The sequence below is a fragment of the Octopus sinensis genome, linkage group LG17 (genome assembly GCF_006345805.1).
Source record: "Octopus sinensis linkage group LG17, ASM634580v1, whole genome shotgun sequence".
Classification (NCBI taxonomy): domain Eukaryota; kingdom Metazoa; phylum Mollusca; class Cephalopoda; order Octopoda; family Octopodidae; genus Octopus; species Octopus sinensis.
This window is the reverse complement of record NC_043013.1, coordinates 16,802,031-16,824,369: the sequence shown is the minus strand read 5'-3', so window position 1 is coordinate 16,824,369 and position 22,339 is coordinate 16,802,031. Positions and strand designations below refer to the sequence as shown.

General features: G+C 38.4%; 1 protein-coding gene across 4 annotated transcripts in view; it reads right to left on the bottom strand.

Annotated features, from left to right (window-relative positions):
- The window catches only part of LOC115221057 (EGF-like domain-containing protein 2), a 54,347-nt gene that overhangs the window by 2,254 nt on the left and 29,754 nt on the right, over positions 1 to 22,339 (bottom strand). For 2 of the 4 annotated variants that reach the window (XM_036510403.1, XM_036510404.1), the window contains 8 exons: positions 16,848 to 16,895; positions 8,766 to 8,897; positions 8,000 to 8,205; positions 6,712 to 6,860; positions 5,070 to 5,212; positions 3,351 to 3,432; positions 2,103 to 2,274; positions 874 to 1,024 (listed from right to left, as the gene is read on the bottom strand). In XM_036510403.1, coding sequence (XP_036366296.1) covers positions 874 to 1,024; positions 2,103 to 2,274; positions 3,351 to 3,432; positions 5,070 to 5,212; positions 6,712 to 6,860; positions 8,000 to 8,205; positions 8,766 to 8,897; positions 16,848 to 16,895 — 1,083 coding nt within the window. The remainder of the gene's footprint in view (positions 1 to 873; positions 1,025 to 2,102; positions 2,275 to 3,350; positions 3,433 to 5,069; positions 5,213 to 6,711; positions 6,861 to 7,999; positions 8,206 to 8,765; positions 8,898 to 16,847; positions 16,896 to 22,339) is intronic. The other 2 variants (XM_036510405.1, XM_029791272.2) reach the window with 1 other exon arrangement.

Genomic DNA, 22,339 nt, shown 5'->3' with positions numbered 1-22,339 from the left:
AGATTGGATGGTTTAAGTGAAAACTGGTAAGCTAGGGAGCTCCACCAAGTTCTGATCCTATTTGGCAAGGTTTCTATGGCTGAATGCTCCTCCCCAATGCCAACCACTCTGAGAGTGTAGTGGTATCGGCATTGGCCATGACTATGGTCTCACTTGGCTTGACAGGTTTACACAAGCACGGTATTACACCAAAGGTCTTGGTCACCTGTCACTGCCTACATGAGGCTCAATGCTTGAACAGTGTGTCTTACATGCCACTGGCATGGGTGTCAGTCTGATGGCACTGGCATCAGCCCCATGACTATGATTTCAAAACATATATATATATATGATGGGTTTCTTTTAGTTGCAGACTACCAAAATTATATATGTAGATATATTATGAACCACACATATTCAGTGTATGTGTTTTGCTTGTTTGCTGGTGTGCTGTGGTACAGGGAAGTGGAGAGTCCTTGATAATGTTTATGATACTAATGCTGCTTTTAATTCATAAATGAATATATATATATTTATATAAATATATATATATAGAGTCATTTGAATATATATATATATATATATATATATATATATATATATATATATATATATATATATTTATATATTATATGTGTGTGTGTTTGTGTTTGTCCTCACCACACTGCTTGACAACCGATGTTGGTTTGTCTACTTCCCCGTAATTTCAGGGTTTGGCAAAAGAGACTTATAGAATAAGAAGCAGGCCTAAAAGGGATAAGTACTAAGGTTGATTTGTCTGGCCAAACACATCAAGAGAGTGCCCCAGCATGATTACAGTCCAACGACCAAAAGGAGTAAAAGTTAAACGATAAAGGAGATTTAAAATCAGAGAAAAACAAATGGTTAACTTACTTGACATATTTTGAATGCTCAGCTCCCTGACATAAAGAGTTTTCGAGAGAGTTTTCTGATCTTTTCCATCAGTCAATTCTATAGCACCACTGACACCGTCCACATCTCTGCGTTTACGACCAAAAGCATTGCTGCCATCTCTACAAGACAACTGTTGGAGGAAGAAGATAAGAAGAAAAATGATGTAATATGAGTCAGAGAGGAAGTTAAAACCCAGTTGGTTGATTTACTAGGAATAGCAGTGAAATTTTCCTCAAACTATATACCTTGTCGTCTTTTTGAAACGAATATATTAGGTGATGTAGTTCTAGATACACTATGCCTGAAAACGAAATCTATGATTGGCCATAGTTGGAATGCCTTTGGTCATAGTTCTACTGGTTTGGATTAAACATCAACAACAACAACATCGCTTGACAACCAATGCTGGGGTGTTTACGTCCCCGTAACTTAGTGGTTCGGCAAAAGAGACCGATAAAATAAGTACTAGCCTTACAAAGAATAAGTCCTGGGGGTCGATTTGCTCGACTAAAGGCTGCAAGTAAAAGAATAAAAGAATAACATACATATAAGACATAAATAATGGCCATTACATATTTCTTTATTGTAGTAAATTTGACTTACAGCTCTTTCCAGCAGTCATTATATATGTATATGAGTGTGTGTGTGTGTGTGTGTGTGTGTGAGTGTGTGTATGGGGGTGAGTTTGTGTGTGTGTGTATTTTGTTATGTGATGAAAGCTGAAATTCTGGACTTTTGGAGAATCTAAAAAAATTTTCCTAGATGCAAATTTTGACGCATGAATCCAGGACATATCCTGGAAAATGCGGACATGTTGCAACCATAGTATGTATATAAATGTATCTACTAAAATTATTTTCAATCACAAGTTTTAAATCGTTACATTATATCAGGATATTGTATCATATAAGATATGAGGGATGGAATTCGTGCGCTTAAAAAGCTTATGCTGTTAATGAAGTGAAGTTAGCGACACAGAATTATATAGATTCATATATATAACTTTTTGTTTTATTGTGGAATTTTCATGGGTTTCGCTAGATCTCGTAAATGCATAAACATGCAAACACGTGAAAATGCACACAAAATTGTGTACACACACGCACACACGGATAAACATGCATACACATACGAACACATACGCATCTTCAAATACACAAATACAAATATGCTTGCATGTTTGCTCATCAACAAGACTTGATACTTACAGAAGAGCATGTATCATCATCGGGTTTGCACCCAATCACATTGCAACGGAAAGAGACGGCGGGAGATTTCACGAAGCGGAAAGCCCGGATCAGGAGCGAGATTGTCATAGGGATGGCGCCATCTTTCTTCAAGTCACCAGCAATGACGCTGAACGCATTCTTGTTGACACAACTGGCGGTGAAATGAAGAAATAAATATGAAAATAAGATATCGACTACATTATATTGAAGCAAATGGAGAATGACATACATCAGCTCAGTAACACGATGGTCACGACATATCAGGTGATCCTAGTCTATGGTTCAACCAATTACTGGCGCATTTGAGTGGGTGTTAAGAATAATGGAAAATTCCATACAGTTTCGCACCAAATCATGATTATAAATTGAGAGAGAGGAGAGCGAGCGCTGGTCGAGGAGAGCAGATGTTTTCCTGGTCAACAGACAGTCATGTCAGTTTGACCTGGTTTTCAAAGACCACTTCACCAAGCACGAAGACTTACGTTTCTCTTCTCACCAAACATACATTCTCACATACTAGTTACTAGCATTCAGCATGACAGCTTTCAGCAAGTAACCTTTGTAATGTCAATATGAAAATATGTGGCGCACCTGAGCACCGTATACAATAATTTCATTATTATTATAAATATGGTTCATTAGACTGAATCTTTTAGTTGGTTTTATGTGCAAAATGACACGCATCCTGAACAAATACTCAACTCTCAGCAAACCAAGCCCCACATTTATTTTATGATTATTTCATCGCTCCTTCAATAGACACGCTGAGGGCTAAAGCTTTGCCGATGAAATCATAAAAATATCAAAACAGGTTCGGAGTTGTCTCTTCGTATTTGTTAAGATAATTAAAATTAATAATAAATCTCTGAACGAGATATAAACAGTAACGGCTCGACAACGTAAGGTGTACTAGCCATCTGAATGTGGCTAGCCACTGGGGGTGGGGTGTTACTGATGCTTTTAGCCCCAGGCGATCAACGTCACCAGATGGACTTTAGACACAATCTCAGTGCCCTTGTGTTGGAGGATGACCTCCCTTTGCAAATAACACAAGGGCACTGAGATTGTGTCTAAAGTCCATCTGGTGACGTTGATCGCCTGGGGCTAAAAGCATCAGTAACACCCCACCCCCAGTGGCTAGCCACATTCAGATGGCTAGTACACCTTACGTTAATTAAAATTAGTTGTTGATAAAAGAAAAAAATATAATATAGAATTGTTACAAACCTGTTCTCGATAAGTTTTATACTGCTATGCCCACCTCCAGCTTCAAAAGCTTCGCAGTCACTTACGTGGAAGTCGTTGAATACTGCACGAAAGAAACAGTATTGCTTTTATAATATAATAATAATAAAGATACACATATAAATAGAAGACATGTGCACGCGCTCGCGTGCAATGGTCACAAAATTTGGCACAAGGCCAGCAATTTAAGGGAAGTGGGATGGTCGATTATATCGAGTCCAGAGCTTACTGGTATTTATTTTGTCAACCATAAAAGGCAAAGTCGGTCTGGGTGGAATTTGAACGCAAAAATTCGGAAGAAATGCTGAGCACTTTGCTCGACGCTCCAACGATTCTGCAAGCTGCCACCCTTATATATATAAGAGACGTCTGTAAGTATGACAATGATATAGGCATAGGAGTGGCTGTAATTATAGCTTGCTTACCAACCACATGGTTCCGGGTTCATTCCCACAGCGCGGCACCTTGGGCAAGTGTCTTCTACTATAGCCTCGGGCCGACCAAAGCCTTGTGAGTGGATTTGGCAGACGGAAACTGAAAGAAGCCCGTCGTATATATATATATATATATATATATATATATATATGTGTGTGTGTGTGTGTGTGCGTGTGTGTGTGTGTGTGTGTTTGTCTCCCCAACATCGCTTGATAACTGATGCTGGTGTGTTTACGTCCCCGTAACTTGGCGGTTTGGCAAAAGAGACCGATAGAACGAGAACTAGGCTTACAAAGAATAAGTCCTGCGGTCGATTTGCTCGACTAAAGGCGGTGCTCCAGCATGGCCGCAGTCAAATGAATGAAACAAGTAAAAGAGTATATGGTCATATAGTCTAATTATAAACGTACGTTTACATGTACATAAACGAGAAGTATACTAAACACGTTTTAATTTAACCGTTCATTCGAAGATGAAAGTCCACACACACACATAAACACACACATACGTGTGCGCGCGTACACAAGGGACATACACACATGGGAATATTGTAAACAGTCTGAAACATTAGGGAAAACAATGCAAAAAATGCTGAGACTAATAAAAACGATGGACTTCATTAGAGATAACATTTCATATCCCCTGGAGACGATGAGACTGCCAGTTGTAATATAATCATCATTTGAATAAAATTTTATGTATGTATGTATGTATGTATGTATGTATGTATGTATGTATGTATGTATGTATGTATGTATGTATATGTGTGTGTGTGTGTGTGTATGTATGTATGTATGTATGTATGTATGTGTATGTGTATGTATGTATGTATGTATGTGTGTATGTATGTGTGTAGGTATGTATGTATGTATGTATGTATGTATGTGTGTGTGTGTGTATGTATGTATGTATGTATGTATGTATGTGTGTGTATGTATGTATGTATGTATGTATGTGTGTATGTATGTATGTATGTATGTATGTATGTATGCATGTATGCATGCATGCATGTATGTATGTATGTTAATGTATGTATGTGTGTATGTATGTATGTATGTATGCATGTATGTATGTATGTATGTATGTATGTATGTATGTATGTATGTATGTATGTATGCATGTATGTATGTATGCATGCATGTATAAACCAACGACGAAAATAAAATAAACTGCCGAGATGTCAATGTTCTAAGTTTTGAATAAAATAAAACAAACAAACAAACAAAAAGGACAACTAATTAAATGAAAGAGGGACGTCATAATTACCTTCATTATCCCACAAAATAAAAGTCAGTTGAACCTGATCTCCTACAAACACGGCTTTCTTCAGCGGATCACCATTGGTGTCCTTAATCTCGAATCCAATTGGATTGTAAATATTCTTGGTATCAGTCTTGGTCAAATTGGAACTAGAATTAATGGAATGGCAACATTTTAATTAACATTTGGACTTAGTAATGGCGGAATATAGTCATTTGTCTACTCAGACACACACACACACACACACACACACACACACACACACACATGTATGTATGTATGTATATATGTATGTATGTATGTATGTGTGTTTGTGTGTGTGTGTGTGTGTGTGCGTGTGTGTAGGGTTGCCAGGTAAATTCGTTCATTTCTTTCCAATGTTACGATTTGAATCAACACGAAAACTATTTTTATCGTAGTGTTTTTTATGTAGCTTTATTCTTACTTTATTACTTTTGTTTATCACTTTTGAAATGCGAAGAAATTTTACAGCTTTTCACATATACGACAATGGGGTGCCATCTTTTTCAATCAAGGTTCCATAGGTGCCATTGTTTCCAAAGCCGCTCGAGACATTTATACTATTACTGAAAGAACTGCACGGAAATTTGTCCTCCAACGGGGACAAATTCGGCCTTATAAGTACATCTATTTAACGACATCATCCACGAAGATCTGCACCAGTCTACTTGGGAAATGGACCAGTAGATGGAATGCCCTCATGATACATCACCCACCATTTTCACTCGATAAGTAAGGTCCAACGAAAAAATCCAGATGAAAGAACCCAAGTCACAACACAACTCTCGCCTCCACGTTGCAAATTTGACCAAAAGTGCTGTTCAATAGCTTGGTTGGAAATTTTATTCCTGATATAGCACCTTCAGATTATTATCTTTTACTTTCGCTGTCCGTTAGTCTGCAAGGTGTTTTGTTTAACAACAATGTGGAGTGGAAAACGTGGCTCAATGAATTCTTGTCACGACACGTTAATTTCTACCGTCAAGACATTGACAAGCGAGGGGGACGTTGGTAAGAAGTCTTGAACAACAAAGAATATCTTATTGACTGAATTGTTAAAATTGTTGATGAAAGATGGGGATTAAAATAAATGAAAAAAAACAACAACAATAACAAACAAATCTATCTTACAATCCAATGTGTGTGTGTGTGTATGAGAGTGAGAGAGAAAGAGAGAGAGAGAGAGAGAGAGAGAGAGAGAGAGAGAGAGAGAGAGAGAGAGAGAGAGAGAGAGAGTGCAGACGTACGAGTGTTTATGTGTGTGTTTAGGCTGCAGAATACTTTTGTTTGGAAGTCTATTGATTCTGGCAATTCACCAATTCCACATCAGTAATAAAGAATATATTTGACTCTACAAGGACAATTACTCTTTTATGTTCAGCTAATGAAAGTTAAATTCTCGAAGTTGAAAAAAAAAACAGAGACACTTTCGAGAACTTTGGCACCACGTAAATCCAACCGACCCATTTATACACAATGAACTTCTAATATTTCATTTGATGCCAGAATTGATTTTTTCCCCCTTAAAGTACAGTCTCTCATACAGATTGTATATTTGAATAAATTTTGGTTGTCTAATAGTTTTGTCTAATTATCACATATTGGATAGAATTTCATGTCGACTCACTCTTCGACAACATTGGAAGTCATAGACATCGGGTCAATAACCATCTTGAGGTTATGTTGGCAGCTGACTGTGTGCAACTCATCGAAACTGTTCATGATGTCTTGGTTGTAGAGTACCACGATTTCCCGCTTAAACGACACATCACCGATCTGTAAAAGGAATAAAGTGGACGCAAGTTTAAAAAAAAGATGATATCATTTATATCGGTAAGGATTTTTTATTCAGACATAAAAAGGGCCACACAAGCAAAGGGAGAAGAAAGAGAACGAGGTTGTGTGATGTTTATGGCCGTTTTTCTGCCTGATGCATCGCTGTTGTTGCGCGCCCTGCAATGGTCTAACAAAGAGAGAGCAATCCAACGGCAAAATCTGTATGTTAGAAATAGTTGCCAAATCTCTCTATCATTTTTTATGCGCCCTTTTCAAGCCTAGCCAGGCTTATGGGTCCGGTTTCCCGGCTTCTGAGGTGTATATGTCCCCCCCCCCCAGCTGGACAGGACGCCAGCCCACTGCAGCGTTACTCAAGAAACAGGAAGAGAGAGAGTGAGAGAAGGTTGGGGCTAAAGAGTACAACAGGGGTCGCCACCAGCCCTTGTGGAGCTTTTAGGTGTTTTCGCTCAATAAACACACACAACGCCTGGTCTGGGAATCGAAACTGCGATCCTAACCACTGGGCCATTGCGCGTCCACCTCTCATATCATATCTCATCGTATTAAAAGGGAAGAGCACACTTGGTAAACTGTGTTCGGACAAAAATAAATAAATAAATAAATAAAAAATGAATGAAAAGGGAAGAAGCGGCATGGTCACAACTAGAATACTTTTGGTGAAAGATCTGCCTACCACGTGTGACTTGGGGCTAAACAACAGCAGCAGCAATAGCAACAACAACAACAACAAAAATAACAAAATGACGAGGACGACGAAAGAACCTCTTCATTCGAGTTGCTAGAAAAAGCAACCAAATTTCTCTCAAAATAAAGCTCACATTAAAAAGGGACGAGATACCCAATGCCTGAGAGAGAAACGAGATGGATATAGCTGGAATACCTTTGATTATAGGTTTGCTCAGTTATGGATAACTTTAGCTAGATAATAACAACAGCAACAGTCATCTCCGTCAATAGCAAATTAAGAGTTAATTATTAATATTTAAATGTAAATAGGTTTATCAATATGTATCAAAACTATATCTCTATTAATAAACTATCAGTATCAATAGGTGATATTATATTGACAATAAGAAGGATGTGGTTATTTTCTGCAATACGTTATTGACCTGACTTACCTTTGGAATATCGCTGAAAACAGTTTGACCTTCAATCCCGGCTCCACATCCTGAAAAGTAATCCAAATTAAGTTCCCACACGTCTCCCATATTGTTGAAAGAACAGTTCGGATTATCTTCGAAATCTTTCACGAATATTTTCCCGGTGAATTGTCCGAAAGGAGCGATTTTTATGGACATCTGTGTGCTTTGGCAGTCGACGGCAACTGGGGAAAACGAAACAAAATAAAACAAAACGATGGTAAACCCTTGAGAAAATCCCATACAATGTTATTAGGCGTTCATTTTAGAAACGGGGAAAGGACACACACATACACACACACACACACACACCACACACACACACACACACACACACACACACACACACACACACAATTAAAAATACATATGCTATGAGGAAAAGATAACAGAAATATTGGGTTGTCTGGAAAGTTCGTGCCGATTTGTAGTAGCTTAACTCTGCAGAATAGTCTTAATGGTAAAAATTTCAATTCTTTGGATGACGTAAAAAGATACCTTGATGAATTCTTTGCCATGAAACCATCTCAATTCTGGGAAGAGGGTATTTTCAAGTTTAAGGAAAGATGGAGACGCATTGTGCAACAAAATGGTTCATATTTGGTTGATTAAAAAACGTAACGGCCAGTATTTATTGACCTCTTTCTTTCCTTTAAAAATCGGCACGAACTTTCCGGACAACCCAATATTTATTGACGTTGAAGAAGCAAGAATTCTTTAGAAATGAAGAAGTAGATTTACTCACCTCGTGAACTTTCGCATCGGTCACCATAAAAACTCGGACTACAATAACAAAAAAATGTTTCATTGGCTGTCACACATGTGCCTCCATTTTGACACTTCAAACCTCCACAGTTGGGACTTGGAGAAATGCTGGCTGTAGCATGAATAAAATTGAAAAAAAAAAAAAGAAAATTTAGAATTTTAAAATTAAGTTAAAAGTCGACGTGTCTATTGTAAAGACTCAAGTGTTAGTCGTAATATGGCGGTTAACGGTGGAAATGTATATATTTTTTTACATCGGGTTGTAATATGTTTTGTTACATAAATTCGGTATTTATTGTTTTATTTTTCTCTCCCCAAATTTTATGGTGAATGAATACTAATGAAATTTATATAATTTTCAAAATAAAAATATTTAAATTAAAATACAATTAAAGCGGAATTTCCAATTTCGTATATCTAAAATAAACGTATTTTATTAGTAACTGTGATTTTAGTTACTTATCGATAATTAACTATATGACATCACCTAATGTTATCCGCAATGGCCAGAGTATATAAACCTGAACGTTGTCGTACGTGAATAACACTAGTTTAGGATAACCTAACTAAGGGAGATAAATACGATAAAATCAGGATTATCTTCCTTTGTGGGACGTATAAACAAAAAGAGAGGAGAGACAAACTGCCAATGATTATAATAGATTACTGGAAGGGGTGGGGTGCAAAGAAATGGGAAGATAAAAGGTCATGCGTTTGTTTTAGTTTTTTCCACCATCATCATTATCAAAATCTATGAAATACGACAACGAACACAACAATGACAACACAAAAAACACAGTAGCAGTCAAAGAAAGAAAAAAGACAAACCACACACATGCTGGTTATAATGAAGAAAGGGAAGGAGGAGGAGGAAGAGGAGAAGGAGGAGAAAAAATGAGGAGGAGGCAAAAATGAAGGAGAAAGAGCAAATGAAAGAGGAGGAGTAGGAGGACAATGGTGGTGACGATAATGATGGTGATGATGAAAAGAAGAAGAAGAAGGAGAAGAAGAGGAAGAAGAAGAAAAAGAGCAACAATAATAATAACAACAGAGTGAAGAAACATTGAGAATTGAGTCGAAGAGGGTGAACTTTAAAGAAGTGTCAGCGTGTCAGACGTAGCGTTGTGCATGTGTATGTGTATAACTCTGTGTGTGTTATTGCATGTATGCGACTCTCTCTCTCTCTCTCCTCTCTCTATATATATATATATATATATATATATATATTGTATAAAGGCATTATTACACATAAATGCCTCACACTAGGAGGGACAAAGTCATTCTACCAAAAATTATACTAATCATACCCAAATGCAGTTTTTCAAAGCAAGACATTTAAAAATGAATTATGTTCTGTATCACCGTGATTTCACATACAACTTGCGTCTAATGATCGTCAGCAGAACTGATTCTGAAACATCATAAATAAACCAACCTTATGGTTGGTTATTTATGATGTATTCAGAATCAGTTCTGCTGACGATCATTAGACGCAAGTTGTATGTGAAATCACGGTGATACAGAACATAATTCATTTTTAAATGTCTTGCTTTGAAAAACTGCATTTGGGTATGATTAGTATAATTTTTGGTAGTAATGACTTTGTCCCTCCTAGTGTGAGGCATTTATGTGTAATAATGCCCTTATACAATATAGATATAATTAATTTGTTCAAAAGAAAAAAATTATTTCGGATTCTTTTCTTTTATGAGGTTTTCACACGCTAGCTACCCGATAATTTCTTGTTAAGATCCCTTATTAAGAGATATCCTTAATTGTTAAACTATATATATATATATATATATATATATATATATATATACGACACACCACACATCACCACACCACACCACACACCACATCATGCCACACAACATCACACCACTCCGCACACGCTAGTACTGACTACTTCCCAGCACCCACACAATCATCCACACACCTACACATGCGCACACTACACGTCAAGGTCACCAGCCCTAATCCACACGCACACACTTACATGCTCTCACATACATACGCATGCGCACCTTTGTTTTGGGATCACCACTATTTTATTATCTCCCTTTCTTCCTAGCTCTCCTGTCTGACCACCTCCGCCCAAGCATCGCCATGACTGACCGCTAGCCACTACAGCTGTTTTTATTTTCTCTTTATTTTCTCGTGTTCCTTTCTGTTGCATACATTACTTGGGTGGTAGAAAGGTAGCTAACACACAGGTTGGCTGAATGAATATATTTATATGGAATACAAATACACAGAGTACGAAATAAAGAATACAAAATAAACAGAATGAGTTATGTAATAGTTTTATCTTGACGGCTGTTTCGGTAAACCATTGCTTATATCGTAACCATGTTCATTAAAAACCATAATATCGTAGGTGTACGGAATAACACAAGTTCCTTTAGATCCCTCAGGCAAGGTCAGGTCATCCTCATCGGAGGAATATCACTACACACATACATACATACATACATACATACATACATATACACGTGTGTGTGTGTGTGTGTATGTGCTTGTTTGTGTGTGTGTTTGTGTGTGCGCGTATATGTATACATATCAGTTTACTCATGGTGATATTGGTAACATGTGACCTAGTACAACTAAATACTACCAAGCCTGCTTGGTAAGTCAGGGTCGTTTTCGTCGGACATTCTACAAGAGGAAAATCAAAATCTTCAGCAGGCAGATGAACTCAGTCGAGTCAACGTCCATCTAACAGCTGGGCGTGAGAGAGATCCCCTAGTCGTTGTTTAGACATCCCTCTAAGAGAAGTAAAACTCTGATGTAAGACCTTCGACTTCGTTTGCATCCAGTGATGTAGATTACTTCTTAATTTTGGTTAAATCCATACGTTGTTCAGAGAGAGTGATTAGCCCAGTGCAAGACATTTCGTCACTTCAAAGAGCTCCAGGCGCAGGCATCGTTTAGTTTTTAACATCTCTATTAGCATCTCTATTATGTATTGCATAATACGACGTGCTGTATCGAGAAAGGTAAAATATTCAATGAAAAATTCCATGATGGAATGACGTCATACTTCAGCGTTGGTGGTAACTCTTTGAACACCAATTGAAGTTAATAGTGTATATGTCCTTAACAAGACTAAGAAACTGCTCATACTTAAAAGAACAATCAAGCGATGGCATTATGCAAAATCGGGTTGCAGCCATCGTGTGTGTATGTGTATGTGTGTGTGTGTGTGTGTGTGTGTGTGTGTGTTGTGTGTGTGTGTGTGTGGTGTGTGTGTATGTGTGTGTGTGTGTGTGCACGAGTGTGTGCACGAGTGTGTGCATGCGCGTGTGTAGTCAAGGCCGAGAGTTCGCAAACGGTAAGAATATTTCTAAAGTTATTTTTAGGTTTCTAACTTTCCGTAGATCAAACTTAAAACTGAGATGATCGTGTATCTGTGCATGTTGGCATGTGTGCATGTGTGTGTGCGTGTGTACATGCATGCATGTGTGTATGTGTGTGTGTGTGTATTTATGTGAGTGTGTATATACACACTTATGAAGGTGAGTAATTAGTTATTCGCAATACATTAATTTGGACAACTAATGATTTATTGTCGTATACGTATACCTCTGTGTTTGTGCTTGCGCTTACAAGGATCAGCCAGTCATATATTGAGATTCCTCGAAGCATTTTTATTCAGAATTAATCTTGTCGAACATAAAATAGTGAGAAACTATGTACTCTTTTGAGTTAGCTATTTGCAGCGAGCTTCCAGACTCATCAGAACACGGGACAAAATGTCTCACACTATGTGTTCTGGTTCTTTACGTCCCAAGTCAAAATCTGTGTTTAGCCCCTTGTGGGTAGTAAAGAAATAGGTATTGTTGGGATTGACAAACCTTCAACCTCAAAGTCGCTGGCTTTGTACCGATGTTATAAATCATGAAAGGCGGCTAACTGGAAAAATCGTTATCGATCTGGACAAAATGCTTGCTTCTGAGTTCAAATGCCACCGAAGCCGACTTTGCCGTTCATCCTTTCGGGGTCGAAGCAAATAGGACCAGTTGAATACTGGGTTTGATGTAATCGACTAGCCCCACCTCCTCCAGCAAAATTCCAGGTTTTGTGTCTATAGGTGAAAGGATTATTATCATTATTATTGCTTAGCAATATTTTTATGTTCTGAGCACAAACCCCGCGGAGGTCAACCTTGTTCCAGTAAGTTACTAAAATTGGTGGCATTGGGCCAAAATTTGAAACCATTATTATTATTATTGGTGGAATGACTAGTGTTGTACAAAACATTTTGCGGTATTTAGTTACGTCTCGCTATTCTGAGTTCGGATACCTGCAGAGTAATTGCGTTCTGGTCTTGCTTCAATAAAATGAGCATCACTAATATGCTTTAAATGATTTAAATGATTACACTCTCCTTCCAAAAATTATGTCCTTGGGACAATATTGCAAGTCATTACTTCCAAGATTGCTGTGAAAATTCGTTGTAACTGTATAGTACCAGACTTAATACTTTTAACTGCGTTCTTTGACGTTCTGAGTTCAAATCCCACCGAAGACGACCTTGCTTTTGATCCTTTTAGAGTCGATTGGTGATGTAAGTAATGGCCATTTCTGAGATTGAATTATCACATATTGACATGTACACAAATTTACCCTGATACACTGACATTCAGCTACACACACACACACATACAAAAGGCCTTCCGATGGATGAAGGGGCTGTGATTATAGCCTTGTCAGACTCTTTGATGGAGAAGGGGCTGTGTTTACAGTCTCAGCAGGACTCCGATGAAGAAAAGGGCTTTAGTTACGGTTTCAGTAGGCCCTTTTATGGAAGAGGAAACTTTACAGCTGTGTCAGGTCCCCCGATGAAGATAAGGGCTGTATTTATGGCCCTAATAGACTCACCGGCGCAGATCAGGTCGATATGGCTAATGTTCTCCTTGAGAAACTGCATGATACGAATGAAAAGGAAGAGAGAGAGAGAGAGAGAGAGAGAGAGAGAGAGAGAGAGAGAGAGAGAGAGAGAAAGAGAGAGAGAGAGGGGAAGCTGGTGAGATACGAGACGTTCTAGAAAGGAAAGACTGAAACAGAGGTTAATGTAGAGCCTTCTTCAGGGATGGAGTCAGTCATAATATTGGTAACATGACGAGGAGATACGAGTGAGGCAGGTTGGCCTCGACGAAGCAGGAAAGGAACCTGTCAGAGTCGGCTTGCCCTCAGTGAAGGTCCATTGAGGAGAAAAATCCACTGTAGTAGCAGTAATATATATATATATATATATATATATATATATATATATATATATATATATATATATATATATATATATATATATGTGTGTGTGTGTGTGTGTGTGTGTGTGTGTGTGTGTGTGTGTGTGTGTGTGGTGGTTGTCTACTGCTTATGCAGAGTTTGACCTCCTTCTGCACCTATACCTTAGAACCATCATGGCATCTGATGTGGTTTTTTAAATCAGACAATGTTCTGAAAAGACACCCACATAGATTGCATATCCGATTTGGACCACCAAGAGCTGCAGATAAGTTCTGATCTTTGTGGATTTTAAAATGTCTTTTGAAGCCTCCGTTAGGTTTGAAAACCTTCTGGCATACATTGCATTCAAAGGTGTGCACAGACATATAGGCAGAATAGTTGGTGGAGGTTCGTTTTTCATATATATAAGAAGAGAGGGAGAGAGGGAGAGAGAAATGAGGGCTAAAGACAGAGAGCATGCGAGAGAGAGAGAGAGAGAAAGGAGAGGAGAATGAGAAAAGAAGTAGCACATGAGTGGGCGAAAGGTTGTGGGTGATTCCATAAGCAGTCAGTCTTTGATTGTCGTGTATGATGTTTGTGTACAGCAGCAGAACTGTTCTAAAAATGGCAGCATTATAATATTCTTTTCTACTCTAGGCACAAGGCCCGAAATTTTTTGGGAGGAGGCTAGTCGATTAGATCGACCCCAGTACGCAAGTGTTGCTTAATTTATCGATCCCCGAAAGGATGAAAGACAAAGTCGACCTCGGCGGAATTTGAACTCAGAACATTATGGCAGACGAAATACCCATTTCTTTACTACCCACAAGGGGCTAAACACAGAGAGGACAAACAAGGACAGACAAACGGATGAAGTCGATTATATTGACCCCAGTGCGTAACTGGTACTTATTTAATCGACCCCGAAAGGATGAAAGGCAAAGTCGACCCCGGCGGAATTAGGACTCAGAACGTAACGGCAGACGAAATACTACTAAGCATTTCACCCGGCGTGCTAACAATTCTGCCAGCTTGCTGTCTTGGCAGTGTTATAATATTGTAAATCTCGCATATCTCTTGAAGAAAGTAAGTAATTCTTTGAAGTTGAAATGTTTTCTGTCTCCAAAGAGGAAGTTGTTTTATTACCCTGGCACTGAACTTAGAACTTAACTGGGGTTTAAACTCATGATATTGATGGACGTGGTTATTTATAGCAGGACACTTATTGAGTCCAACATTCATTTAGACCTGAACATTTTAAGACAATGTGTTCGAGATACACACACACGTCATACATACATGATGGCTGTCAACAAGTAGACGAGTATGACCGTCACTGATAAATCAATGCCTGTGCGAAAGTTTCGGTTCAACAAATCTTGCACATCTCCTCATAGCCCCTCTCCATCTTATCAGCATGATCCAGAGACAGGCCAAGGCAAGATATCCAGCGCCAATTTAAGCTCAGAAATGTAGGAGCGCTGTTATCTCAAGCGCAAGTAAAATATCCTCAAAATGTCCAATGCCATTCCTTGCGTATCCGGTTTTATATCAAAGTAGCCTTCTCCTAGAGACATGCTTTAACAAAAGCTAAGGGATGTCTCGCCCTCAATGGTCTTCCAGCACGCCGGACTTCAACCCGGAATTTCTGAGTATCCCTGCTTCTGCTAGTTAGACGTTGAACATATAGTCTGGGATCATCCGTCCTTTTGGTAGGTCTTGTTTTCAGTCTTGCTGGGTTTCAAGTAACCCTCCTCACAAAGCTAGTCTGGAGGGTGTACCAGTTTAGTCGCCAACGACTATCTATCTATCTATCTATCTATCTATCTATATCTATCTATCTATCTATCTATCTATCTATCTATGCTTGTTTATAGATAGATATGTATGTGTGTGCGTGTATATATATATATATATATATATATATATATACATACGTGTGTGTATATATAAATACACACACACACACGCACACACACACACACACACACACACACACACACACACACACACACCACACACACACACACACGGAGAGCAAGTTGGGTGAAGATCGGAAAGTGAAATGTTGAATGGTGACTCGCAAAGACAACCTTCCAAAAAAATCGATTCCACTCTACTAAAGAAGTATTGAGTAGTCTTTCATGTAATAATTGCACTGATACAAAGTGATAACACACACACACACACACACACACACACACACACACACACACACACACACCTCATACACACACACACACACACTCATACACACACACACTCATACACACACACACACACACACACACACACACACACACACACACACAGTTGTAATCGACCGTGGAGAACTGAAATTAAACTCGATTCTAGCGGAGTTTGAAAGCATAACCTTGAGACACAGCAATTAACTGTCTTTATTTCTTCATGCTTTCTATTTCTTCAACAGAAAAAAAAAAAAATTATGAGTAAAACGAAACATTATTAAAAGAACCAAAAAAAGTTTAAAAACTTTATATCGTTGAAGGCAGATTAGAGTGAGGAGGACTGGGGGTGACAGGGTTCCAATAAGTGAGCAAATACATGGGTAGGTGAATGAATGAGTGAGTGAGTGAGTGAGTGAACGAGTGGGAAAGTGAGGTGAGTGAGCGAATGAAAGAATGACTAGGTGAGTGAATGAAAACAAAACGAAAAAGACAGGAAGAAAGAGGTAAAAAAGAGAGAGAAAGACAAACAGAGAAGACAGAGAAGGAATCGGGTCAAAATGAACGAAAGCTAAAGCCAAGGAAGAGAGTTTAGCGTTTCATTGAAGTCAACCCTGAGTGGAGTGTGTGTAAGCTATACTCACAGGACCAAGATTTCTCACTCATCAACATATGCGGTTCATGGGCTGAAACTGAGAAGATACGTATTTAAAGTAGATGACCACTGATACACTTGTAGTCCGGTAGAGGGCAAACATTATCACAGGCATGGGCTGGTTTGTGACAGTCAAGTTTCGGTCAAATACTGTTGGAAAAGTAAAAACCCTAACATGGGCCATAACAAGTAACCTGAGATGCTAAGAACCTTCCTAAGTATCCTAGCAGCCCCTAATAACTGTTTTCCGGAACTGCACTAAACAAGGTATATTTAAAACCAATTTCCTCTATCCATCGGTTCGAATCTTTAGGGATTGTTCCTAATGCACCTATAATTAAAGGGATACATTTTACCCGCACTTTCCATAACCTCTGTAACTCAATAACAGAATCGTTAGCACGCCGGGCGAAATGCTTAGCGGTATTTCGTCTGCCGCTACGTTCTGAGTTCAAATTCTGCCGAGGTCGACTTTGCCTTTCATCCTTTCGGGGTCGATAAATTAAGTACCAGTTACGCACTGGGTCGAGATAATCGACTGAATCCGTGTGTCTGTCTTTGTTTGTCTCTTCTGTGTTTAGCCCCTTGTGGGTAATAAAGAAATAGGTATTTCGTCTGATGCTACGTTCTGGGTTCAAATTCCGCCAAGGCCGACTTTGCCTTTCATCCTTTCGGGGTCGATTAAATAAGTACCGGTTACGCACTGGGGATCGATATATATAATCGACTTAATCCGTTTGTCTGTCCTCGTTTGTTCCCTCTGTGTGGAGCCCCTTGTGGACAGTAAAGAAATAAGAATCGTTAGCACGTCGGACGAAATACCGCCGAGTTCGACATTACCTTTCATCCTTTCGGGGTCGATAAAATAAGTACCAGTTGAGCACTGGGGTCGAAGTAATCGACTTATCCAAAATTTGAAATTATTATTATTTGCGCACTGGAGCCTATGTTATAGATCAGTGCTGTAAGCTAGAGCATCGTTCTGAGGTTCAATAAAATAAGTTACATTCTAGTGTGTGAATTTAATTGGCTATACATCGATGATATACTTCTCATTAGTGTGTTGCAGAATACTGGATATTCTGTCAATTTTTCGGTAATAACATCAGTTATCGTCTCTATATGCATGTAGCGATATTGATATCCTAACTCTTTGAGAGACACAATAAGAATGATCTCGTTTGAGATTACAACCATCGTCGCCATACCACTGAAGCAGGAGCATGGCTGGCAGGCTGGTCGTCTGTCGCTGGAACTGGAATACGGCTGAGTAGCTCTGTGGTCAGTGACTAGACCTTAAAAGGTCTGGAGGCGAAAGACGGAGAATAGTGAAAACAAGCTTATTTATAGCCCGTGCAAGGCTCAAAGAAGGGCATCTTAAGCAGGCCCTATCCGAAGGCCGTGATTGGTTGGCTTTACACCCTGGCGCGAAATAAGTAGAGAGACAGACCGCGCTAGATGCCAACCAATCAGATCAGTGGAGACAACAGGGTCAAACTAGCCAAAGATGGTTGTAATCTCAAACTATTGTGTCTCAAAGAGGGAGGATATCAATATCGCTAAATGCTTTCACTCTGTGCCTATAGTTAGAGACTAGGGATGTTAATAACACCCGTTAATTCCTCTACATGCCTTACTCTATCAAAAGTTACAGGGACCTGGGTTAAAAGGGGGATGTATTTTTACCTTAATTTAAATATCAGGATATTGCAACGGGGATGTGTTAACGGTCCAGATTCCTTTAAGATAAACTCTTCCTTTGTTTTTTGCCCCTTATCATCTTTCTTTTTCCTTGTGTTCTCTCTTTCTCGCTCTGTATTTCTCTATCTCTCATTCCTTTCTCTCATGTCCTCTCAAACTCCTTCTTTCATCTCTCTCTCTCTCTCTCTCTTTCTATGACAAGTGAACTGGTTGTAAGCAACCAAAGTGGCAGTGACTTTAGTGAGTGTGATTGATTAAATGAAGACTAAAGTGTTAGTGGAGGTGGTGAGTTTCTAAGTTCTAATTTCTACAAAATTTCTAGTATTTCGGCGTTGCTATTACAAAGGAACAATAAAATAAATAACACCAGTCATATGCTGTAGATGGATCAATCAATTATAAAGGCTTTTGTTTTGGCCTAAACCGTTACTCCCTAGACTCTGTGTGTGTGCGTGTGTGCATGTATATATGTTTATATAAATGTATACATATATGTATGTATGTGTATATATGTGTGTGTATATATGTAATATGTGTGTACACACACACACGCGCTTTATATGAAACTGCTTGTAACCAACAGCTATTTATAGTTAGGCCTCATGGGAACTCGTCTCTTTTTTTTACACCAGCTGATAAATCAAATGATGAAGCATCTAGGTGCACCGGAAGATTACTACAAAGTAAATATATGCGTATTTTCTTTATATTCGAGATTAATTTCTTTCGTTTACTTATATCACGTAGACGCAATTGGTAATCAGTTGTCGAGCACACCCAATGATCAGATTAGACTATTAAGATGTGCTCCAAGAGGTTCATGATAGTCTATTCATCATACATGTATGAATGTATGTGTATATATATATATATCGTATATATACATATAAATGTTTATGTATGTTTATATATGTATGTATGTGTGTGTGTGTGTGTGTGTGTGTGTGTGTGTGTGTGTGTGTGTGTAATTCCAATAAAAACTGAATTTATTAGAAAAAATGGTTTTATACTGTGATTAATGTCGAAGATGAAAAATCCAGGAATGTATTCTTGAATGAAAGAAGTAAATAACTCGGGGACTATTTACAAAGGAATAAATATCAGTTTGATAGGGATCACGAAGGTGGCAAGCTGGCAGAAACGTTCGCCTGTCGGGCGAAATGCTTAACGGAATTTCGTCCCTTTTTACTCCGTTGTGTCTGGGGAGAGTCATTTTCTTTTTGTGCCTTATAATTTAACACACTCACCGGTAAAATTTCTACGGTAGACTTTAACTTTCATCCTTTCGGGGTCGATAAAATAAGTACCAGTTGAACACTGGGGTCGATGTAATCGATTTGCTCCTTCCCCCAAAACTGTTGGCCTTGTGCCAAAATTTGAAAGAGATAGGCGGCGAGCTGGTAGAATCGTTAGCACGCCGGGGAAAAATACTTGGCGGCATTTCGTCCGTCTTTACGTTCAGAGTTCAAATTCCGTTGAGGTCGACTTTGACTTTTATCTTGTCGGGGTCGATAAAATAAGTACCAGTGAAACACTGGGTTCAATGTATGAACTTACCCTGCCCCTTACAATTGCTGGCCTTGTGCCAAAATTTGAAACGAATATTATATTGATGACAACTTGGTATAACACACCCTTTACTCCAATACATCAGTGATGTGGTTAGGTATGCTAAAGACCAAATTTTTGTAGCAATCTCGAATTATCTCCTGTGTCTCAACCGGTAATTTTCTTCTCATTATAATCTGTAAATTTTCTCATGATGTATTCCAACAGATTTTCTGCAGGGTTCAGTTTAGGAGCTGATCTTTGCAATGCACCCAAAAGAGTTATATCGTTGTCTGTAAGCCAGTCATTCATATATTTTACTGAATGGTAGGCTGCACCATTCTTTTGGAATAAAGTATGGTTACAAATGATCATATAAGTAGGCCGCTTCTTCAGAATATCCTGGTATGCTTTAGAGTTTCTGATTTTACTTTGAAGAATTATCCAAATACCTACACTTCCTTTGCAGAAAATGAGTCCTATATCATTGTTGGACTTTTGTATGTGTATACTTGGGATTGTACCTTGCGTTTGATGGACGACAACTGAAAGGAGCATTAAATGCAAATTGTTAAACAGATGTTTCCTCACTAAATATGATTTTATGCCAGTTTTTTGTAAAATTTTTCTGATCCCTGCAAAAATTGCAGACAACTTTTTTTTGTGATAGTCTCATCATGTTTTCACGAAATGTTTTGCTGCTACATTGAAGTTTCCCTTAAAGTATCAGAAATGTCGAAATTATGAAATAATATTTTATCATTCATGTATATTAATGTGTAATATCAATTAATTAACTCAGTTTCCGGAAAATAAATTTTGAAGGCTATTCAGAAAAATACTAAAATTCATCTTTGCATTCAGACAAGCGCTGCACACGCACATTCATTCTAAAATTTAATGGCAACTGTAAACCTATTGTTTTTATTTTTTCTGCATAATTAAAGTTGGCAAAACTAGAATACTGTGGAACCTCGGTTTACGAATTTAGTTCGTTTCCGAAGATCGTTCGTCACCCGAAATGTTCGTAAACGGAAATTGTTTTGCCCCAAAGGAAATTCAAGAGAAAGCACAGCAAATTTGAACAGAGATGTGCGGCGCTGAGCGAAAGCTAAACAGCAACTGACGTTCTTCTGCTGATACCCTCAGCTTGTCGCCAACCGTTGTTGTCGGCTTGCATGTTCGTTGCATGAAACATCGTTCGTTACCCAAGACATTTTATGTTCGAAAAATTGCTTGGAAACCGCTTTGTTCGTGATGAGAGGCATTCGTAAGCCGAGGTTCCATTGCGTTTTGAAGCAAAATGTCTTATAGTGTTTGATTATGTCCCTTTTACGGTCTGAGTTCGAATCCCACTGCAATCGACTTTATATCTTTCCATTCTTTAGAGTTTTTCTAAAACCAATGAACTACTTTTCTCTCTCTCCAAAATGATTTGTAGCCAAGAGGAGAAAGAAAGAAAGGGTTAGAGAGAGAGAGAGAGAGAGAGAGAGAGAGAGAGAGAGAGAGAGAGAGAGAGAGAGAGAGGAGTGAAAGATAAGCTGACAGATGGACAGAGACACACAGAGAATGAGAGAGAAACAATACAAAAGAAGAGTTTATATCTTTGATAAGGTAGAACTACTAACGACACCCTTAAAATATTTCAATATTTCGTTTGTATTCTTAACTTGCTAACTAGAATTAGTCCTTGATAATGTTTGTGGCATCCCTCTAGCAGACTGCAAAATGTTTTGTTCAAGAAGGATTTTACAAGAATTGCTTTATTTGATTGAAAAAGAAAATGTTCTTATGTGGTGATAAGCAATTGAGATAAAGCCATATGCTAATGCATAATATAGACGTTAAGTTTTGACATCCAAAGACACGTGATAATGCATTTGTAAAGTAAGCGTGGAAACCCTTGACGCGTTGACAAACGAAACTGGTTGCAATCAAGACTCTAAGTGAACTGAGGAGAGGAAAACATTGAATTAATGTTTAAATTTGTCCAAGACGACTAAGGGTGAAAACTCCTGGACTCAAATAATTGAAATTAGAGTTAACTCTATTGAAATCTCAGTTCGGCAACAATGGAAATAGTCATGCAAGCAAAGGGAAGGGGGAAATATTAAACTAGTCTTTTTTAGGACACAGTGACAACTGTAGACATGTTTCGATGTTATTAACCCTCCTCAGCAAAGCATATTGTTATATTAAATTGATGTTAAGTTCTGACACTTAAAAGCCATT